Source organism: Cibotium barometz, chromosome 31, assembly GCF_041138505.1.
Source record: "Cibotium barometz isolate CiBa-2024 chromosome 31, ASM4113850v1, whole genome shotgun sequence".
NCBI classification, from domain to species: domain Eukaryota; kingdom Viridiplantae; phylum Streptophyta; class Polypodiopsida; order Cyatheales; family Cibotiaceae; genus Cibotium; species Cibotium barometz.
Genome location: NC_141076.1, coordinates 26,255,895 through 26,276,767, shown reverse-complemented (window position 1 = coordinate 26,276,767; position 20,873 = coordinate 26,255,895). Strand labels below are relative to the sequence as shown.

At 43.1% G+C, this 20,873-nt stretch overlaps 1 protein-coding gene across 1 annotated transcript; it reads right to left on the bottom strand.

The window, feature by feature from the left end:
- Positions 1-16,434: 16,434 nt before the first annotated feature.
- Positions 16,435-19,510, bottom strand: LOC147620673 (laccase-4-like). The gene is made up of 6 exons (XM_086824941.1): positions 19,312-19,510; positions 19,033-19,187; positions 18,696-18,940; positions 18,427-18,555; positions 17,294-18,283; positions 16,435-17,163 (listed from the first exon to the last, which is right to left on the bottom strand). Exons 1-6 carry the CDS (start codon positions 19,429-19,431, stop codon positions 17,033-17,035), a joined length of 1,770 nt encoding a protein of 589 aa, XP_086681067.1. The 5' UTR covers positions 19,432-19,510; the 3' UTR covers positions 16,435-17,032.
- Positions 19,511-20,873: the final 1,363 nt, after the last annotated feature.

Here is a 20,873-nt window from a genome sequence, read left to right as displayed (position 1 = left end):
TCCTCTCGACACTTTGACTTAAAAGCAGTGTTGATGTGGACAATGCATGACTTTCTAGGATATAGCAATTGTTCTGGTAAGAATTTTAATTACCTCCCTACTCTAATACTATTGGCTATATATATTAGTTATAAATATTGACTTTATTATTCTAACTTTTATTTATATTTTAACAGGTTTGAAAACATCGGGTAAACATGCATGTCCTGTTTGTGGCCCTTCGTTAGTACATGAGTATGCTGACGGTTTGTGTAACACCATATTCGATAATCATCATCGATTTCTCCCCTCAGATCATCCTAAATATGTTGCTAGTAAGAGTAACATTCCTCCATAAACACTTCGTGCAAAAGATTGGAAGCGTATTTGGGAGTCTACAAATATTCTTCCTCCAGATGGCATGAACAGGTATAGTAATATTTTTTCAATCTTGTTTTGTGTAGTCTCTAATTGGATTAAAGGTCACATAGAGTAATCCCTTGTGTAGGTACTCCATTTTTTCGGCTACCATATTGGACCCATCTTAAGATCAACCATCTTCTTGATCCCATGCACATCTTCAAGAATGTGGGATCTGGTATTTGGGAACATATTATTGGTAAACGAGACAATGTTAGCGTACGTGAGGACTTGCGGGTCACAGGACATATGCGTCAAGCTTGGCCACAAGAGGTGGGTGGGTACGTTCGTCTTCCGTCTGCACCATGGATTATATCAAAGAAAGAGGAGAAGCAGGTAAAGCAGGCCATCACCAAGTTGCGTACTCCCACTGGATGCATGAGATCATTGAAGGGAGCCTTTACAACCACTAAGAAAAGAGGCGTTGAGCAACTATATGGGTTGAAGTCCCACGATTGGCACAAGATGCTCCAAGTAAGTGTTTTCCAAGTCTTGTACGTTGAAATTAAATTTTGTAATGCCATAAACCATACATACATGTGCTCTTATGTGTGCAGTTCATACTACCTACTAGCATCGACCATTGTGCAAATAAGAGTTTGAAAAAATGTATTTATAAGATGGGCGAGCTTGTGAGGTATGTAAAACCCATGTCAGATCACCCTTCATTATACCTTGCAAAATGAACGTGCATGAGGTATAACGTGCTATTTATTTATTTTTCAGATATGTTAGTTCCAAAGCAATTGATCCAGCCACGTTGGATGATGCGCGTGTTATGGCAGTGGAGGTGGTTTGTTTGGTAGAGGAGAATTTTCCGCGAACCATTCTCACAAGTCAACTACATCTCATTGTGTATTTAGTGGGCGAAATCGCTTTATGTGGCACTGTGCATGCACGTTGGATGTTCTTCCTAGAGCGCTTCATGAAGACCTTAAAAGACTTTGTGAGACAAAGTGCAAGGCCTGAAGGAAGCATGGCCAAGGGTTGGTTGATACAAGAGTCTCTTGTATATATTTTAGAATTTCTTGGTCAGGTGAACAGCTCTTTGCCATGACTATGGAGCAATGAAGAGGACTTGAGGATGACCTCTATTGTGCCTCAAGGAAAAGGACAGAGTAAAGTAATTGACAGAACATTGATTGATGATCTCAATTTCACTTGCATCCTTAATAGTGATGTGATGAGCAGATGGGTTACAAGATATGAGGATGCAAAGACAAAAAGGCAAGCAGAAAGAACTCTCTTTCGGAGGCAACATGGCTCTCGTAAGACGTACCCTAAGCATCTAGCAACACTTCTGAATGATATCCATGTTGATTGGTTGCATGAGGAAATGGAGAGAGCAGAGAGCGACGAGGGGCTGCATATCACAGCGGAAGAATGGGAGTATGCACGAGGATGCATGTTAAGGGTACATAGAACTAATGTTTTGCATTAGTTGTAAGTGATTTGCTTTTAATATTTATTCACATTGCTTACACAAATATTGCTTCTATTTTGGTCCAGTGCACTATGTTCAATGCTATATGGTGTGAAGGCAAGCATTTTCGAACACAAAGAATTGATGAAAAGAGGAATACACAAGATTGCGGTGTCATTAGTAGCTTTGAGGCAGCTAACGAAAAAATGGATGATTATTGTGGCACAATCCAAGACATATTTAGGCTTGACTTTCGTCACTTCTTTGTGTATGTTTTGGATGTCAAATGGCAAATGAACGTGGTGGAAAAAGGGCCTGATGCAACGATAAAATGCCATGCAAGTGGCTATGTAACTATTGACTCTACAAAGTTTTGGCAAACAAAGAAAGATAGGCTCGTATTGCCACAACAATGTGAGCAGGTATGCATTTTTTTACTAATGTGTTTCATGTACATATATATCTAAGCTCGCATACCCCTTGACTTTTGATATGCTAATTAATTACTGTAGTATGTGTATTTGAGTAGGTTATCTATCTACCAATGGTGCATGACATTAAATGGTGGTACGTCATCCCTATTGCACCACGTTCCAAAGTGATGTATAATACATTCACTGATATGGAGCATATGGAGGATGTAACAAGCCGCAATGAAGATGATGTCAAACATGCCAATGAAGATATTGTGATCGATGATCAAGAAATAAGAGATGATCATGATAATGTGGATGAGCGTGCCATTTCTCATGATCATGAGAATGACCCTACCATTGAGGATGATGGTGATGTTGATGAGGATGATCAGGACATCGATACCATTATCAATGGAGTACAGAATATCGATAGTGGAATAAATTTAATCGTAGCCTTACAAATTGATCAAATGGATATTGATGTTGATCATTTGGCAAGGATGGATCTTATTGAAGATGAGATCGAACCCTAACCAATCCGTCACTGTATCGTTCTAAATTGATGACATTTCTATTGTATGTGTTGTCTTTTAATTATCATCTCATGATTTATTTTTGAATATATTTCATTGTTGTAAATGCATGTAGCGGGATTGTGTAATGATATATACTGTAATGTACTATGAGATGGTTTAAAGAAAATAGTTTTTAATTTTATAAAGGAATTCAGTTTATCTTTACCAAGCATGTATTGATGCGTGTATGGCAGCGTGTATTGATGCGTGTATTATTGCGTGTATATAAACGCGCTCATACACGCACTGATAAATGCAAATATACACGAAAATTCAAATGCCAAAATACACGCGTCCGATTCTATTCAAATATATACACGACCATACACGCGCTCGTAATTTATCGCGTGTATGAAACGCGTGTATGGCAGCATTATCTTGTAGTGAAATAGCTCTCAAGTGACTAGAAACCAAGCTTAAGTTGTATACCAATCACAATTACGGAGTTTATATCAATTCAAGTAAAGTTTTATCTAAATTTTCAAGTGTTCTAGTTTAAGATCTATCCAAGTATAAGATTCTTTCTAGTTTAAGATCTATCCAAGTACAAGATTCTTTCTAGACCAAGAATTGCTCTAAGTCAAAGATATATTCAACCACAAGATTTAAACCCCTTAAGAACAAGATTTATTTAAGAATTATAATTATGATTAATTAAAGACTAATCTCTCAATTTTCGTCCATTCAAGTATTTTTAATCTAAGCCAAGATTCATTATTAGTATATCAAGTTCTTGCTATCAACTAGGGCGCAAGATGACTATCTTTCTTCAAGTTCTAATTTCATATTTAAGATTAAGCTTAAGATCAAGATCCCCTTTAGATTTCATTGTTTACAAGTAAGTTTCACAAATTCAAGAATTATAAACCTATTCAAAGATTATAATTTTTGAAATTTAGTTAGACAATTACAAGATTAAGATCAAGAACAAATCCCCAGAATTCATCAAGTTATTGACAGTAATGTAAGTGATTATTTTTCAATCTTAAGTTGATAAGAATTTCCATTTCGACCTAATTCCTTTTTGGAATAAGACTTGTAGTCTAATTTTGAGGATAGAGAAAAGTTATGTCAGAATGAAAGTTTCAGAGGGAATTAGCTACTCCGTCTCAAACTTCTGTTCTTAAGGTAGTGTCGTGTGGAATTAATCTATGGTATGGGACATTAGATTGGTTTTACACGGTTACACTAGATGTATCTATGTCTTCTATCTTTCACCAGCGAGTGTTTGTCTCCTTCCAAAATTAATAGCCTCTTGTATTTCCAACCAGGAAATCCTTGGCCTTGGAAAAGAGGAATAGAATGTGCCCAGAAGGAAATCCGTTAACAAATATGGTATTTGCCATGTTTGGTTGAGAGAACACGTACAAGATAAGATCGCAGAACTTGCAGACCATGTATGAGATATGAGAAATGTAGCCAAAAATAGGCTTGCACCAGATGACGAGCATAAAGTGATTGTGTAAAGAATAGAACGTGAACCAAAATTAGAACTCTAAAAGTGGAGACCCGTGTCTCATGCTCGTAAGAAAACTTAGAGGTCCATAAAAGATGAAAATAATAATAAGAAAAAGCATCGCGTTAAGAAAAAGCACCGCATTATGACGCAACTTACACGGCAAGTTTTATATCTAATTGTAGCTTGTATAGCAAGCATCCGTCTCAAGCTTTCATGGAAAGCTTTCACGATCAAATCTTGCTTACGACGACTCAGAGACAACTACCTGTTTGCTCTCACAAAGAACCTGTTTTACTGTTTTAGATGCAGTTTTCTTGAACTGTCCTAACTTTTGACTCAGAACTCCAATTGACAAACTGCTTTGATAGGATTTACCAGCACTATACAATCTACTTTTGGTTTAAAGGACACGATTAAGAAATAATTCTAATTACAACAAGTGGAGCTATGAAATCATGTAGGCAACATATAATCAAAGAACCAATCAACCTACGCAAAACTGTTACCCTACACAAAACTGTTACCAAAGATCAATCTTGTAAGACATGAAATCATAATCATAAATTGAACAAGAAGACGTAGATGCTTCCCTTATGATTAGAATCGCTCTTATACCATGTTGAGAGAGGGAGAGAGACAAGACAAGAGACACCACATATGCTCCACAAGAATAAATCATATTAGTCACAAGTCACATATATATAGGCAAGACCTAGAGTGAGTTAGGGCTAGCTATATATAGCTCTGACACACTGTCCATGAGATTTCAAGACGTATAGAAAACTATTTTCAATTAGATATGTGATTTTCCTCTTCTTCCTTCATCAATCTAGTAGGAAAGCTGGGTTTCATCTAGGAGATTCAAATGTGTTCCAACTACTCTATACAATTGTTTTCTCTCAAATTGATGAAAAACGGTTCTAGTACTCTTTGAAATTCCACTAAATAATCTCTTAGATAGAGAGAGAGAGAGATAGAGAGAGACATAGAGAGATGTTACGGCTACTAAAACAACTATGAGACCAGAAAACAAATAGTGCAAGTGAACGAGTCACACAACAAAGCTAGTCCACATGAAAGGACAAAACAATGCAGCTTCTACATGGAAGGAAAACTCAATGTCACTACTCAAAGCTAGGACCCATGCACTATGGAATCAGAGCCTTGCTTTTGATCCACTCTCTTGCATTTTCTTGGAAATCTTTTGAGTGTTCTTGATTTTCTTGATGTTTTGATTTTTGTGGTGAGGCTATGCATTTTTTTTGCCTTTCTCATGGTTTTTTGGAGACTCATCAAACACATAATGCCTAGTCAATACTTGCTATGGTGGATGACTAAGGCATAGTTGGAGCCCTTGTTAAAACTCTATGGGGAGCTATTTCTTGCATGATTTTGTCCATGAGGAAACCATGAAGCTATCCATGTTTTTGGTTGATTGAGAAGATCGAGATGCCAAAAAATGCAAAAAATGCTTGCTAATGCAAATACTAAGAGTAAGCAAGTCCCTAATCTCATCAATGCTTCAATTTCTTCTTCTCTTGCATATTAGGGATTTCATGAAAAATTTAGGGTTCTTCATCAGATTTTGGAAAAAATTCTTCATCAATCCTCCTTTTCATGCTTGGCTACATTCATATGTGATTAGTTGTTGCATGAATAGGGGATTTCATGGGAATTTTCATTTTCTTGGAAAAAAGAGGGTTTGGGATCAGCTTTTTAATGAAATATTTACATAATGAGACCAGCCCAACCTTCCTCTACCTATACATGTGTTCAATGTTTGATTTCAATCAAGATTTAGGGTTTCTTGGCCCACTTGAATGATTTGGGATTTTCTTGAAAATTAGGGTTTTCACTTAAAATTTTTGATATCCAGGGTGTTAGTTCTCTTCTCCTATCTCTCCTCTACCCTCTCATATCATTAATTTGCAATAATGATCACAATTTTAGGGTCTCGTAAAGAGACATAGGGTTTTGGAAATTGCCTTCAAGATTAGGGTTTGCGGTGGGATTTCTTGAGTTTTCAATCTACAATCCTTCTTTCCTTTATCTTCTCTATACAATCATGCAGCACTGCTTGATTAATTTGGCCAAGGGTATTAGGGTTTCGGGAGAAAACAAGGTTTACAAAAAAGTCTTGCATATCATGGGATTTTCATCATTCCCTTGCATATAGCTTGCAGTGTTTTGAACCTCTACTTGCTCTTTATCATTCCCTCATATTTTCCCAATCATTTTACCCTATACATGCAAAGAAGTCAACAATTGCATTGAAATAAAAGAAGAGTATGCAATCATTGTGCTTATTGCATTTGTTATGCCTTGTGAGGGCATGGTTCGTTTCTTTTTGATTGGATGACTATTGCAAGCCTTGGAGAAAAGGATTTTGAGGAAGAAAGTGTAAGAGGAGCATAGTGCAAGCATGATTACATGCTAAAGTTGTAATGCTCATGAGCATGAGTACATCATAATGCAAGCATGATCACATGTTAAAGTTGTAATGTGGATGAGAATGAGTACATGTTTGGAATTGTAAGCCATCAAACACTTTAATGTCTTTACATTGTTAGATTCTCAATCGAATTGTACAAGTTCAATTCAATCAAGTACTAGAGTCTAGTATGTGAGAGGGTACCCTTGGCATTGGTGGAGAGCCAAGGAGCAGAGTGGCTTGAACTCTCCTTGTTGTGAGTGCTTTTGGAAAAGCGAAACGTAGGGGGATAAGGTACATGGTGTTCCAGACATGGCCTCAACTCTTTTGGCCCCTAGTGTGGTGTCCTCTATGGATTTGTCTTCTTCTTTAATCTAGCATGCTTATGTGTATTTTCAGTTCTCAAGATTGATAAGATTATCGTGTTTACAGTTGCCCTTTCATTTACAATAGCCACCTATTCCGCAACAATCTTTGCATCCAAGCTATTTGGCGAAGGTTTCGTGTTCCAATCTATGAATGGGGGTTATCCTCAAGGGGGCATGGGAATGCAAGGGAATTTTGGTGCTAGTTTTCAGCCTGGAATGTAAGGTAGTATGTATGGTGGTATGCAGCCCCCCAGAATGTACCCCCCAGAATGTAAGGAAACATGTATGGTGGTATGCAGCCCAAAATGCAAGGAAATGTGTATGGGGGCATGCAGTCCAGAATGCATAGTGGCTTGTTTGGAAACATGGGAGGGTCAGTAGGACTGCATGGTATTGAGGGTGTGGGAACTGGAAGTGTTGACCCTAGTATGGGCATGAATTCAAGGGGAAGCAATCTTGTAAAGCCACTTCCTAGTGCACCTTGCAAGCTATGTGTGTCAATGGCAATGAGGGAAAGAGAAAAATGTGTGTGTGTGTGGGGAGGGGACCTGTGTAGAGAGAGAGAGTGCTTGCTTTCTTGTTGTAGAATGCGGATGGGCACGAAGTGGAAGCGTAGGGCTCTAGGGCACTCTGAATGTGCGGAGCAATGGGTGATTGGGTGGAAGTGGCTATGAGGGCAGCACGCGAAGCATGGAGACAGATGAGAGGCTAGATAGAGAGGGGAGAGGAGAGGCTAGGGTGGTCTGAGCCGACAACAGAGTGGGCTGGGTAGGATTTTTCCAATATCATAGTGGTAGCTCCAAGCGAAAAAAGGAAGTTTCTTTTGGGAGATATGCAAGATGAAGTCGATGGTAATACCGATGCTATGCATCTCTTTTTTTTAAAAAATAAGGACACTAAGTGTCAAGATAAATGACGCTAATACCGACACTATGCGTCTCTTTTTTTTTTAAAAATAGACGCTAAGCATCATCATAAATGATGCTAAGCATTGATCTCGACATATGGACGCTAATAATCGATGCTATGGGGACTCAAATGTACTAGTGTGAATGTCTCCCACAAGCATTACAATGAAGCCGAGACTTGAGAGTGGCTCAAATGCAAGGGAGTGGTGACCGATGCAGATATCCAATGAGCTGAGTAGGGCAGCTTGTTGAGTAGTTGGACCTAAATTTTAATTATCACTCAATTTATTTTGCTTAATATGGCTAACTTTTTTGCATTATATCACTATTTAATGCAGAAGACGCTGTTGAAAGTGATGATGATGATGAAGGTGGTGGTGCACGTGGTGAAGATGTAGGCAAAGATGAAGATGATGCATTAATTTAATTAATTTCGATATCTTCATCTCTATTTATTTTTGGACATGAACACCTTTTGTAATTTGCAATATAATTCAGGAAGTTATTGTATTGTAATTTTTTTAAAAATATTTTAAGTGTTTTAAAAAATGGGATTAAGTAGTGTTTAAATAATGTGAATATAAAAATATGGGGATAGAATGGGGGAGAGATATGGAGACATATGTCCTCACATCTCTCCCCCATATGTGTCTGTCACGTAGGCTGTAATGCCTGTGACCGACGGCAGACCGGATGGCCATATCCGGGGTTCAGTGGGAGAGGACGCCCATGCGGAGTCATGGGCGGCCAGGCTAGTGTGGACGGCAGGCCACACACTATATAGCCTGGGGGATGAGGGGCAATCCTCATTCTTCCTCTATGGCTGGGTGGTGAGCCAGAGGCCGTCCCCTCTCGTGGTAACGCCCGTAGCGGCGTTACGGTTATCTAACACTGGTATCAGAGCATGGTTCGAAGGGATCGTCAGAGTCCGCGCGCGAACGGGGGACCGGAGCCCACTCAGTGGTTTTCATCCACAATCTCCTCACCCTTATCTCCACAAGGGAATGTGTGGATGAAGGAGGGCCAAAACTTTGAAGGGAAGAACTCTTTCTCTCTCTCTCTCACTCTCTCTCCCCGACACACACAATCGCAGGTAAGCAAAAATTTCTTTGTTTTCTTTGTTTTTCTGCGTTGAATTGCTTCGCAATATTCTGCGTTGAAGGTTTTCAAGGGAAATACCTGTGTGTAGAGGTGGGGGGGGGGGGGGGGGGGGCGCACATTAGCCCCATGAGAGCCTTGGAAACACACGAGCTCTGTTTTGAATGGGCAGACCACCCCCACCACCAGCAGCCCGTGTGCGTGGGGCGGCGAAACCCATGAGCTTAGGCTGTAAATGTCGTAGCTAAAGGTTCACGTCTGCTCTTTACTGCTGCTGGAGTTCACGTCTGCTCTTGACTGCTGCTGGACTCGAAACCCGGTTGTTACAGACCACCGTTTAAAAAGCGTGTCTGTGCAGCCGAGATGGTTGAAGCAAGGCAGTCGACCTGAAATTTCCGTGTGTGTGGGACAAAGAGCGTTCCCCACGACCAGCAGAGCCCGTGTGTGTTTGGGGGCGAAGCTGATATTCTGTGTGGAGGGGCGAAGACCCCACGAAAAATGTTTGAGCTCGTGTGTGGGGCGAAGGCCCAGGACCATTAGCGTGGGGGGATGAAGAGCAAATACTTGACCTGCGTGTGCTCCGTCTGAAGATACCCGGCAGCCAGCCAGGCCAGCCGGTGGAGGCCAGCCAGCCCTGAGCGGCCAGCAGGCGGCGGCGCCAGCCAGCCCTGGGCGGCGGCGGCCAGCCAGCCAGGCCATGGGCGGCCAGCGGCGGCGCCAGCCAGCCAACGGCGGCGGCCAGAGCCACAACGCCCAGCACACGCCAGACGCCCACCAGCGGCCAGAATCAACCCCAAAAAAAAAAAAAAAAACCATTTCTTTTTATATATTATATATATTTTTCATTATTCAATTTGAAAAAATTAAAAATGAAAAATCCAAAGACCCTCTCTCTCAACTGGGGAGGAGAATCATCCCCGAAAAATCCCGGAAAGGGATAAGTGTTTCCAGAGATTAATTTTTGTTATGAGTTGCAGGCATTTTCTCGCGGATCGGAGCATCCCGGAAGCGTCCTTGTATAGGCTCGCAACGCAACAAATCGACAGGCGACCGTAAAGGGGGGTGACTATTATTCTCTCTCCACCATTGCTCATTTTTATTAGCGTTTTTTTTTAGTAATTTCCGAGTTCTCGCATTATTTTTGCAAGAATTAAAATGTCTGCTAGGCGTAGTGTGTCTCCACCGCCTTCTACTTCTCTAGGTTTTTCCAGTCTCTTGTCCTCGGTCGCGGGTTTGACCCCGACCGAATTGTCAGGCCGTACACGCCCGACCGTTGTTCGGTCCGGAGCGCGCTTATCGATCACTCGTGATCCGCCAGCGCCCTCCTCGTCTATTGACCCTGCCTTAGGACCCAGCGAGCCCGCAGCGGCCGCATTGGCTGATGACCCCTTTCTGGCCGATGAGCCAGAGAACATGAACACTGACGTCGCCGAGGGGACCGAGGAGGACCTCTTGGATTATGACGACGATGACTATGACCTACTAGACCCTGCTGATGTCCTGACAGAGACGGAGCTCTCTAGTGGACTGTTTAAATATCTTAATGCCAAATTGAACACTATGAATAAAGTCCAGGCTGATTTAGTCACGATGTTACAGAGCATCTCCACACGGTTAGATGCACTGACAGCCGCCTCGGCTAGTACTCCGACTCCTCGTAGTAGCCGAGCTCCTACAGCACGGGTGAACGTAGCCTCACCAGTGGTTGTAGGAGTACAGGCCGATGTGCCTGCGGGGCCGTCCGTAGCGACAGCTTCGTCGTTGTTAAAAGACTTAAAGCCGCCTAGTTTTGGTGGCGAGGAAAAGGAGAGAAATAAGGACTCAGTCAATATGTTTCTAGCGAAGTGGTCAGATTTGCACGCGCTGCGACAGCAGCCTAGCCGTATACAGCCCGTAGAGGCTAGCCTCTCTTTAACCGGCAAAGCGTACAAGTGGTGGATGAGTCTGACAACTCGCCCTGCCACTTGGACGGAATTTGAAACGATGTTTCGAAAAGAATTTTTGCCTGTTAATGAAGCAGAGAGAAGCTGGGAGTTATGGGACAAGTGCTCGATGGAGAACAAATCCCTAACTCAGTACATCTCAAACTACAGGGAGATAGTACTCAAGTTAAAAGGAATCGATGCATTCCAAACATTGCGGGGCTTTAAGAGAGGCCTCAAAGATGATTACCTTGAGTACGTAGAACCCCTACAGCCTAAAGACTTAGCAGAGGCAATTCAATATGCACAGATATTCGATGACATCAAGCGCCGTAGTGCGCGTGGTGGTTCTAGCAGGGCCGAGGGTAGTGAAAAGAGGAGGTCAGGCCTCAAAAGAAAAGGGTTCCGCAGTGAGAAACAAGGGGATAGGACGGACCAGGAAGGACAGGGTGGTCATTGGTCTAAAAAACCGCGACCATCCAGAAAAAAAAGAGACACCGAAAACCAAAAGAAAGAGCAATATATTAAAGCGCGAAAGGAAAATCGCTGCTTTAATTGCAATGAAGTAGGACACACGAAGGCTGAGTGTCCAAAGCCTAAAGCCAGCACGAGTGGCAACGAGCCCAAGAAAGATGGTAAATCTTCTAGGCAGTTGCATACAGTGCAGAGACTCCCTCTCAGTTCCGCAGAGTTCAGAAAGGTGACAGTGTGTCATAGTGATGAGCATCACGCTTGTTCAGTGACACCAGCGATGTGGCAGCCTACTGTAGGTCCGCATGACATGGTGCGCATGTATGGCACCATAAGTGGCCGTAGAGTCACAGTTTTTATTGATGATGGAGCTAGCCACAACTTCTTGAACTATTCGTTAGTCAAGAAGTTGGGGTTGACTGAGACCTGGAGTGATCATGAATATACTGTTGGCCTAGCCAACGGATATGACAAAACGGTATGGAATACCGTAGTATTGGGGGTCCCATTATCTATGCAGGACTACAAGGCTCCGCTTGACTTTCAGGTCATGCACTTAGCCAGAGCAGACGTATATCTAGGCAGGGAGTGGCTGTATAGCTTGGGCCCTAGTCTAGTTCGGAATTACTTACATAACACGCTATGTTTTGAGCATGGAGGTAGAGTCATCACCCTGCAGGGCGACCGTACTGTCCCTGCCACACCACTTATTTCCTCCATGGAATTGTGTACAGCGGTCCGCAGAGACCAGATAGCGGAGGTATATGCTTGTTACCCTCTTTTGAATTCTGTTTCCGTAGATGAAACGATAAATGATGTTTGCGTAGACAAACAAGAAAAACAAAATAACCTTGGACGAGACCCACTGTTTGAAAACCCTGTTTGGCATGCATGTGATTCAAACAAGAAAAAATCCAAGGTGAATGAGACATTAAAGAAAAAGTACGTAGATACTTTAAAGAATTTATTAGAGGAATTTCAGGATGTTTTTCCTGATGATTTACCAGATGGTTTACCACCATCTAGGGAAGTAGACCATGGCATCGAAGTTATGCCAGGATCAAAACCTATAAGCAAACCTGCTTATAGATTAAGCCACTCCGAGGCACAGGAGGTGGAAAAACAATTAACGGAATATTTGAACAAAGGCTTTATTCGGCCTAGTTCAAGTCCGTGGGCATCGCCTATTCTTCTGGTAAAGAAGAAAGACGGATCTATGCGGATGTGCATAGACTATAGGGCTCTTAATCAGATAACGATTAAGAACAAGTATCCGATGCCACGCATGGATGAGTTGTTTGATCAACTCTATGGATCGAGATACTTCACAAAAATAGACTTGAGATCTGGGTATCATCAGGTTAGAATTAAACAAGAAGATGTTGCGAAGACAGCATTTAGGACCCGTTTCGGGCATTTTGAGTTTTTGGTTATGCCGTTTGGGCTAACCAATGCTCCAGCGACGTTTATGACGCTGATGGATAGTATTTTACGTCCATATCTGGGAAAATTCGTAGTAGTTTTCCTAGATGATATTCTTGTGTACAGTAAGACACAGAAAGAACACATAGAGCATTTGCGTCTAGTGTTCAAGTTGTTGCGAGAGCACAAATTATTTGCAAAGAAAAGCAAATGTGAATTTTTTGAAACAGAAATTCACTACCTTGGCCATATTATATCCGCCGATGGTACGCGGATGGAGCCAGAAAAAGTAGAAGCTATTCTTAAATGGCCAGCGCCGAAGAATCTCGAGGAACTGCAGATTTTTCTTGGCATGTCGGGGTTCTACCGACAGTATGTGAAGGACTACGCGAAGATCGCAGTCCCGTTGACTGACCAGTTACGGTCAAAAACAAAAAACATTAGTTGGGGGGACGCCCAACAGAAGAGCTTTGACAAGCTCAAGGTGACCGTAGCAGCTGCACCTGTTTTGACAATTGTCGATCCAAATGAGCCGTTTGTTTTGGAAACAGACGCTAGTAATGAGGCCATTGGGGCCGTACTTATGCAAAGGGGACGCCCAATTGCATTTGAAAGTAAAAAGTTAGATCGTGCGCAGCGTAACTACTCGGCTTACGAGCGAGAGTTACTAGCGATAGTTCATGCACTGAAAAAGTGGAGACACTATTTATATGGTGCCACTTTTGAGGTCCGGACGGACCATGAAAGTCTGAAATGGCTTTCAAGTCAAAATGAACTGAAGGGTAGAAAAGCTCGGTGGGCGGAGACTCTACAAGAGTTTGACCTTCAGATACGTTACCAGAAAGGTAAGTATAACGTGGTGGCAGATGCACTTAGTCGCATGCCACAGATTAATGAACTTAGTTTCACAGTCTTCAAGAATGATTTCTTGGAGTCCCTACGTGGTTTATGTGAGCACGATCCATCTTTTACAGAGGTCTGGCGCGCTGTACGCGTACGCACTTCTTCACAGACGCGACCACCTCCCTCGTTGGCACGTATTGCTAGTCCGGAGAGACTGGCCGAAGGTGCAACGGGAAGGGAAGCGAGAGTTAGTCCGGAGAGACAAGCCGTGTCTTCTGGGTATAGTTTGGAACCGGAGAGTTCTGACGTAGGCCCTTCATCACCTTTGACTGCCACGGCTTCAAAGGGGAGTGATAAACTTCGTCGGGGGGAGAAATATGCTAATTACTCCATTGACGACGGGTACTTACTCTACAAGGGTAGAATATGTGTACCAACTATTGGTGACTTTCGGGCCCAAATTCTTAAAGAAAGTCATGATAGTCCAAGTGCGGGTCATCCCGGGATTCAGAAGACCTATGCACTAGTAAAAAGACAGTTTTATTGGCCTAGTTTGTTTAAGGACGTCCAGACTTATGTGCTGAAATGCAATAAGTGCCAGGTCAATAAACATGAACGTCTTAAGGTTGGAGGACTACTCCATCCGCTGGAGATTCCTCAAGGGAAATGGGAAAGCATTTCCATGGATTTCATTACCGGTTTACCCAAGACGAGTCGAGGGAATGACTCGGTGTGGGTGGTAGTGGACAGGTTAACTAAAATGGCAAAGTTTATTGCCACGAAGAAAACTGTTAAAACGCCAGAGTTGGCAAAACTCTTTATTGAACATCTCTACAAGCTATATGGCCTGCCCGCAGATATAGTGTCGGATAGAGATAGAAAATTCAACAGTCATTTTTGGAGGGAAGTCTTCAAAAAGCTGGATACTACTCTGAGTATGAGTACGGCAGATCATCCGGAGTCTGATGGTCAAACTGAAAGAGTTAACCAAATTCTAGAGGATATGTTGCGTTCTTATGTTAGTAAGAAGCAATCTAATTGGGAAGAGTACTTACCCTTACTGGAGTTTGCCTATAATAGCTCAAAACACTCAGCGACTGGATTTACACCATTCATGTTAATGTATGGATTCCAGCCGAGATCTCCAACGGCTGTAGGCCTAGAAAAGGAGAAGATTCAATCTGTCAAGGATTTCCTTGAAGATATGAATGATATGCTCAGAGCCGCACGTGAGAGCATTCGTAGCGCTCAGGATCGCGCTAAAACTTATGCGGATAAAGGACGAAGAAAGGTGACCTTTGCAGAAGGTGACTTTGTATTCCTCAAGGTTCCTGCGCAGTCAGAAACCATGAAAACGGGAAAGTGTGATAAACTTTCTCCGAGATATTGTGGTCCTTTTAAAATCCTTAAGAAGATTGGGGACGTAGCATATAAACTTGAGTTACCGGAGAGTTCTCAAGTCCATCCTGTCTTCCATGTCAGTAAACTGAAGAAATCAGTTCACGGGTTAGAGAACGCAGTTTCTCCAGAGATTTTGGTGGACTTGATAGAGCCACCAAAGATACCACATAAACCTGAAAAGATTCTACAGTATCGTGATAGACAGACCCGACATAAAGTGTACCAGGAGGTACTTGTTAAATGGACAGATAGGGATGAGGAGGTAGCTACCTGGGAACGCCGTAGTGCAATTTCCAAAAGGTTTCCCCAGTTTGTTTTCGAGGACGAAAACTCTTCTTAAGGGGGGGGTAATGTCACGTAGGCTGTAATGCCTGTGACCGACGGCAGACCGGATGGCCATATCCGGGGTTCAGTGGGAGAGGACGCCCATGCGGAGTCATGGGCGGCCAGGCTAGTGTGGACGGCAGGCCACACACTATATAGCCTGGGGGATGAGGGGCAATCCTCATTCTTCCTCTATGGCTGGGTGGTGAGCCAGAGGCCGTCCCCTCTCGTGGTAACGCCCGTAGCGGCGTTACGGTTATCTAACAGTGTCCCTAGATCTCTTCCCCATTCTATCCTCGTTTTTTTTAACACACAGCTCGCGGCTGTAGCCACATGCAACTAGTCATACACGTTGCTATAGGCGTGGGTATCTACGTGGTCATATGCGTGGCTATAGCCATGTGCTCATAACTCCTTGATAACCATGATGATAAATGCGTGAAGATTTTTTTCCATATATAGATTCTTTTAAATTTGCATGACTATAGACATGGTTGTGCTCTTGGTGGTTTGTTGTAGTACACGATGTATCATGCTCCGAGATAGTGGCAAATTGCGACAACGATCCTCCTATTGAGTAGGCATTTTAGTTGCCACCAAGTCTCCGATTAAAGAAGGGACGAGTATCTAAAACCATGCAGATCCATCTTACCTTTATATTCGGAAACTCTATCCCTTAGTGTTCCATAATCCTTTTCGACTAACCTGGCATGAATTCTTCTCACCATGGGTTGAAGAGGAAAAGGCATTCTGGAATAAGCAGTTTAATCCATTTACTACTATTTTTGGAGCAAGCTCGAGGACGAAGCAAACCCGGGTTCTCCTAATATTGGAAATATCTACAACAAAGTATTACGTGTACTCTAAGAAATCAAGGAGCTGACTTGGCAGCGCCCTTGTAACGTCGCTGGGTGCAACAACACGTAATGTTGCCTAATATTATTAGTGCTTATAAGAATAATGTGGGGCACGAATGATGATCCCTTCCGGTTATTTTCATATTATGGCAAAACTTGAAGAACTGCATTTGAGACGCTAGATAGTGATAAAGCAATTTACAAGAGAACCAGGCTCATTATGAGAATCATGTAGGGCATGAATGATGATCCCTTCCACTTGTTTTCGTATTATGGCAAAACTTGAAGAACTCCATTTCATGAGACCCTAGATAGTGATAAAGCAATTTACAAGAGAGCCGGCCTCATTAGTGTTTATGCGAATAATATGGGGCACGAATGATGGTCGCTTCCGGTGTTTTCGCATTATGAAAAAACTTGAAGAACTCCATTTGAGACCCTAGATAGTGATAAAGCAGTTTACAAGAGAACCGGCCTCATTAGTGCTTACAAGAATAATGTGGAGCACGAATGATGATCTCTTCCGGTTGTTTTTCCGTATTATGGCAAAACTCGAAGACTTCCATTTCAGACCCTAGATGGTTTTACTAGAGAGCCAGCCTCATAAGAAGAATCCCGGCCATGAAGAAATGTACGTCAGTGCAAAGAGTTATCGAAGGAGGATTGAAGAGAAGCTCGTCGTCGATCATAGTGTGTACTGCTGCTATTCAAGAGCTTAGCAAGATGGCAAGTCGGAGGGCGGGGGCTGAAGGGTCTGCTTTGGTCCAATGCCATTTGTGACAAGGAAGGTAGTGCCCAAACCCCAACTCGTGTGGATCTCCAAGTGGCAGTGCATGAACCACACTCCTGCAACATTATGCATACGGTCCGTCAGCAAGAGAGTACAGCTACAAGCTTAGCAGCAGCGGCAGCAGAGTTTATTGTAGGGCACATCTACGTCGAGCTATAATATTGATAATTATAGTGTGTACTTTACCTGGATTGTCCGCTCGGAAGCGGAGAGCCACCCAGCCTCCTTTGGGGACGTTTATAGTGTTGCGCTCGGGAGGGTCGACCAGGTTGAATGTGGCGGGATCACTAGTATTGTTGTAGTTTCCCACGCCCTGGCCTACCACGTAGAAGTTGAAGCCGTGGAGGTGGATGGGGTGGCTCTCAGTGCCGAGAATGCCGGTGCCCTGTAGGACGAGCTGCACACTGGAGTTAAATGGCAACCAGGAGAGTCGTGTCCCTGTCTCTGGAGCGAGGTTCTTGGGTGGTGGTCCAGTATAGTTGAAGGACCTCACGGGGTTGTCCGGAAAGCTAGTGTGAAAGACAATATTTGTGGTGTTGGTGGTCCGATTCTTCTTGATGATCGTTGATTTGTCGAAGAACAAGGACTGGAGGAGGGCGGTGTTGGGAAGGCTAAACGAAATGTTGTTAACAGCGGCTGCAAACTTGCCTCCGGAGGGTCCCTGGCATACCTTGCCGTGAGGGCAAGGTTTTCTGGCCAAGCCCACAGTGAAGAGCAAGTGGCGGTCTAACTTAAGGGGCACGGTTACCGGGAACTCGTTGGAGTTGAGGCTTCTAAGACTAGCGCTGAAGTTGTTGGCCAAGGCAGTGTCATTGTAAGGAGGAAGGGCAGGCAAGAGGACCGGCCGCCGCAGCTTGGTCGAGGAGGATCCCACATACTCCACCACTGAGGTGGCCGTGGTATTGTCGAAGGGCACTGTGGGACCCGCGGAGTTGTATGCTCTCACCGCCAGTAAGTATCTTCCTGTTGGCTGATCCGCATTGAGGAGAACATTAGTGGTCTGCCCAGGCGCGATGAGGATGGTGCTGGTCTTGAAGGGCTTGGTGTAGGTGGCATCGATCTCCACCACTGTTAGAGTATGGTTAGCGATGCTGAGGAATAGCTCGTCGTTGAGGGCGGCATTGATGATCCGGAGTAGGTAGGTCTGGTTCTGTGCCACCGGAAGCTTAAACATATCTGCAATTATACCAAATTAATGTATAACTAAAGTTGTATATAAATATACAGTTCCCCGCCGCAATCATCAAAATGTAAATGTATATATATATATATATATTTGTAGATCCGAGAGCTCATGTAGTACTGATCTGTGAAATTACCCTTCGCCGAGCAATTGTAGAGGGCGCCGGGCTGCCCATTGATCGTGTAGGCATCGGAGACATTAGGGCCGGCTCCAGACCGTAGAGCTTGCTTTATCACAGTTTCCGTGTCGGAATTCCACCACTCACCTGTAAGTTGCAAAAATATATAACCGCGTGTTACAGCTATAAAAAATAATAAATTAGACGTGAGCATTGCCGTCCATCACATGATGATGATGGTGGCCAAAGTTATCTAATTCTCGATTTTTGGGGGCGGGGGGGCGTACCGAGGACGATAGGGATCTCTTTGGCAGGATGGGGGAACGGATAACTCTGTTGCACCTTTGGGAGGATGATGAAGGCCCCGTGCACAGTGGAGCGCATCCAGGAGATGTGCGCGTGCCAGAAGAGCGTGCCACGCTGGCCGGTTACGGTAAAGTTGTAGAGGTAACTCTGGCCCGGCTGGATGGGGCACTGCGTGATGTAGGAAGGCCCGTCGAACCATCCAGACCGCAGCTGACGGACGCCATGCCTTCAATATAAGTATTGAATATATTAGAAAACCATTATATTTTATAAATATATATAGCTTGGCTTGCCAGCTACTGACCACCGATAATTTACCAGTGGATAGTGATGTTCTTGTCGGGCATCTCGTTGCTCACTTTGATCAGCACACGCTCCCCCTCTCGCACGAACAGCGTCGGCCCTGGAAACTCGTCGTTCACCGTCACCATCCGCTTGGTTTGGCAAAGCCGAGTAAAGTTGCTGTACTTCACCTGCACGTGCATGGCGCATTGTCAAAGTGATAAGCATGCTACCCATTAAATTAGCTTGATGAACGCAAATTGAGAGAGAGAGAGAGAGAGAGAGAGAGAGAGAGAGACAGACAGACAGACTTACATGGAATTCAAAGCGGCTGATATTCGAGCTCTTATCCGCGTGCAGCTGTGCTCCATGAAGAGGAGGGAGAAATGCTACCGCCGCAACGACGAGCAAGATGGAAGCGATAAGGTGCGCCATGCTTAATTATGCTTGCTTGTGGATGGCTGCGCCAACAGTCCACTAAATGAGGACTTTGGCTTCCACGACGTCGTTGGACGTCATGACCGCGTGCGCCCAGCTATATAGGCACGAAAGAAGAAGGTTGGTTATCGGTCTCAGTACCAACTGCGCCCCAGCGCTGCAGTGGGTGGCAGGTGCTCTTTTCTCATCGCAGTTGCTTCAAGCCATCAGCCATATCTTCCGGCATACCATGTTACTCCCTCTAAGAAAATGCCTTAGGTATTACTCTCCATATCTTCCGGCAAACCATGTTACTCTCTCTAATAAGAAAATGCCTTAGGTATTACTCTCCACTGTCGGAAGAAATTCGGAAGCCTTGTATATATTCTAATTTGTGTGGCTACGTTGTAAAGCAAAGCTTTTTATTATTTAGTGTTCTTGATTTTCTGGATGTTTTGGATTTTCTTGATTTTCTGGATCAAGAAGATGGATATGGTGACTTTGGATTGGTTGAATTTCTTTTTCTTTGTTTGTTCCTAAGCTTTTGGGGCCATGGGTTTAATGGGGACCGAATTTTTTGGGGCCAAAGTTAAATCTCACAACCAAAATTAGGGAAAAATCTCACTAATCAAGATTAGAGAGACTAATCAAAACACTTTTTTTTCTTTTCTCTCTTTTCTGTGCTTGATCTTGAAGCTTCAGTCTAGGGTTTGAAGCTAACAAAATGAATGGGGTACAAGAAGGCTTCATCACAAGTTCTTTCTTGGCTTCATTTCCATGTGATTTTCGTGGTGAGACTATGATTTTTTTTCGCTTTCTCATGGTGTTTTGGAGACTCATCAAACACATAATGCCTAGTCAATACTTACCTTGGCTATGGTGGATGACTAAGGCATAGTTGGAGCCCTCTTTGAAACTCTATGGGGAGCTATTTCTTGCACGATTTTGTCCATGAAGAAACCATGAACCTATCCACGTTTTTTCTTCATTGAGAAGATGGAGACTCAAACAAATGTAAAAAATGCTTGGTAATGCAAATACTAAGAGTAAGCAAGTTCCTAATCTCATCAGTGCTTCAATTTCTTCTTCTCTTGCATATTAGGGATTTCATGAAAAAATTAGGGTTCTTCATCAAATTTTGGAAAAAAATCTTCATCAATCCTCCTTTTCATGCTTGGCTACATTCATATATGTGATCAATTGCTGCATGAATAGGGGATTTCATGGAAATTTTCATTTTCTTAGAAAAAATAGGGTTTGGGATCATCTTTTTCATGAAATACTTTCATAATGAGACCATCCCAACCTTCCTCTACCTATACATGTGTTCAATGTTTGATTTCAATCAAGATTGAGGGTTTCTTGGCGGCCCACTTGAATGATTTGATATTTTATTAAAAATTAGGGTTTTCACTTAAAAACTTTGAGATCCAAGGTGTTAGTTCTCTTCTCTTATCTCT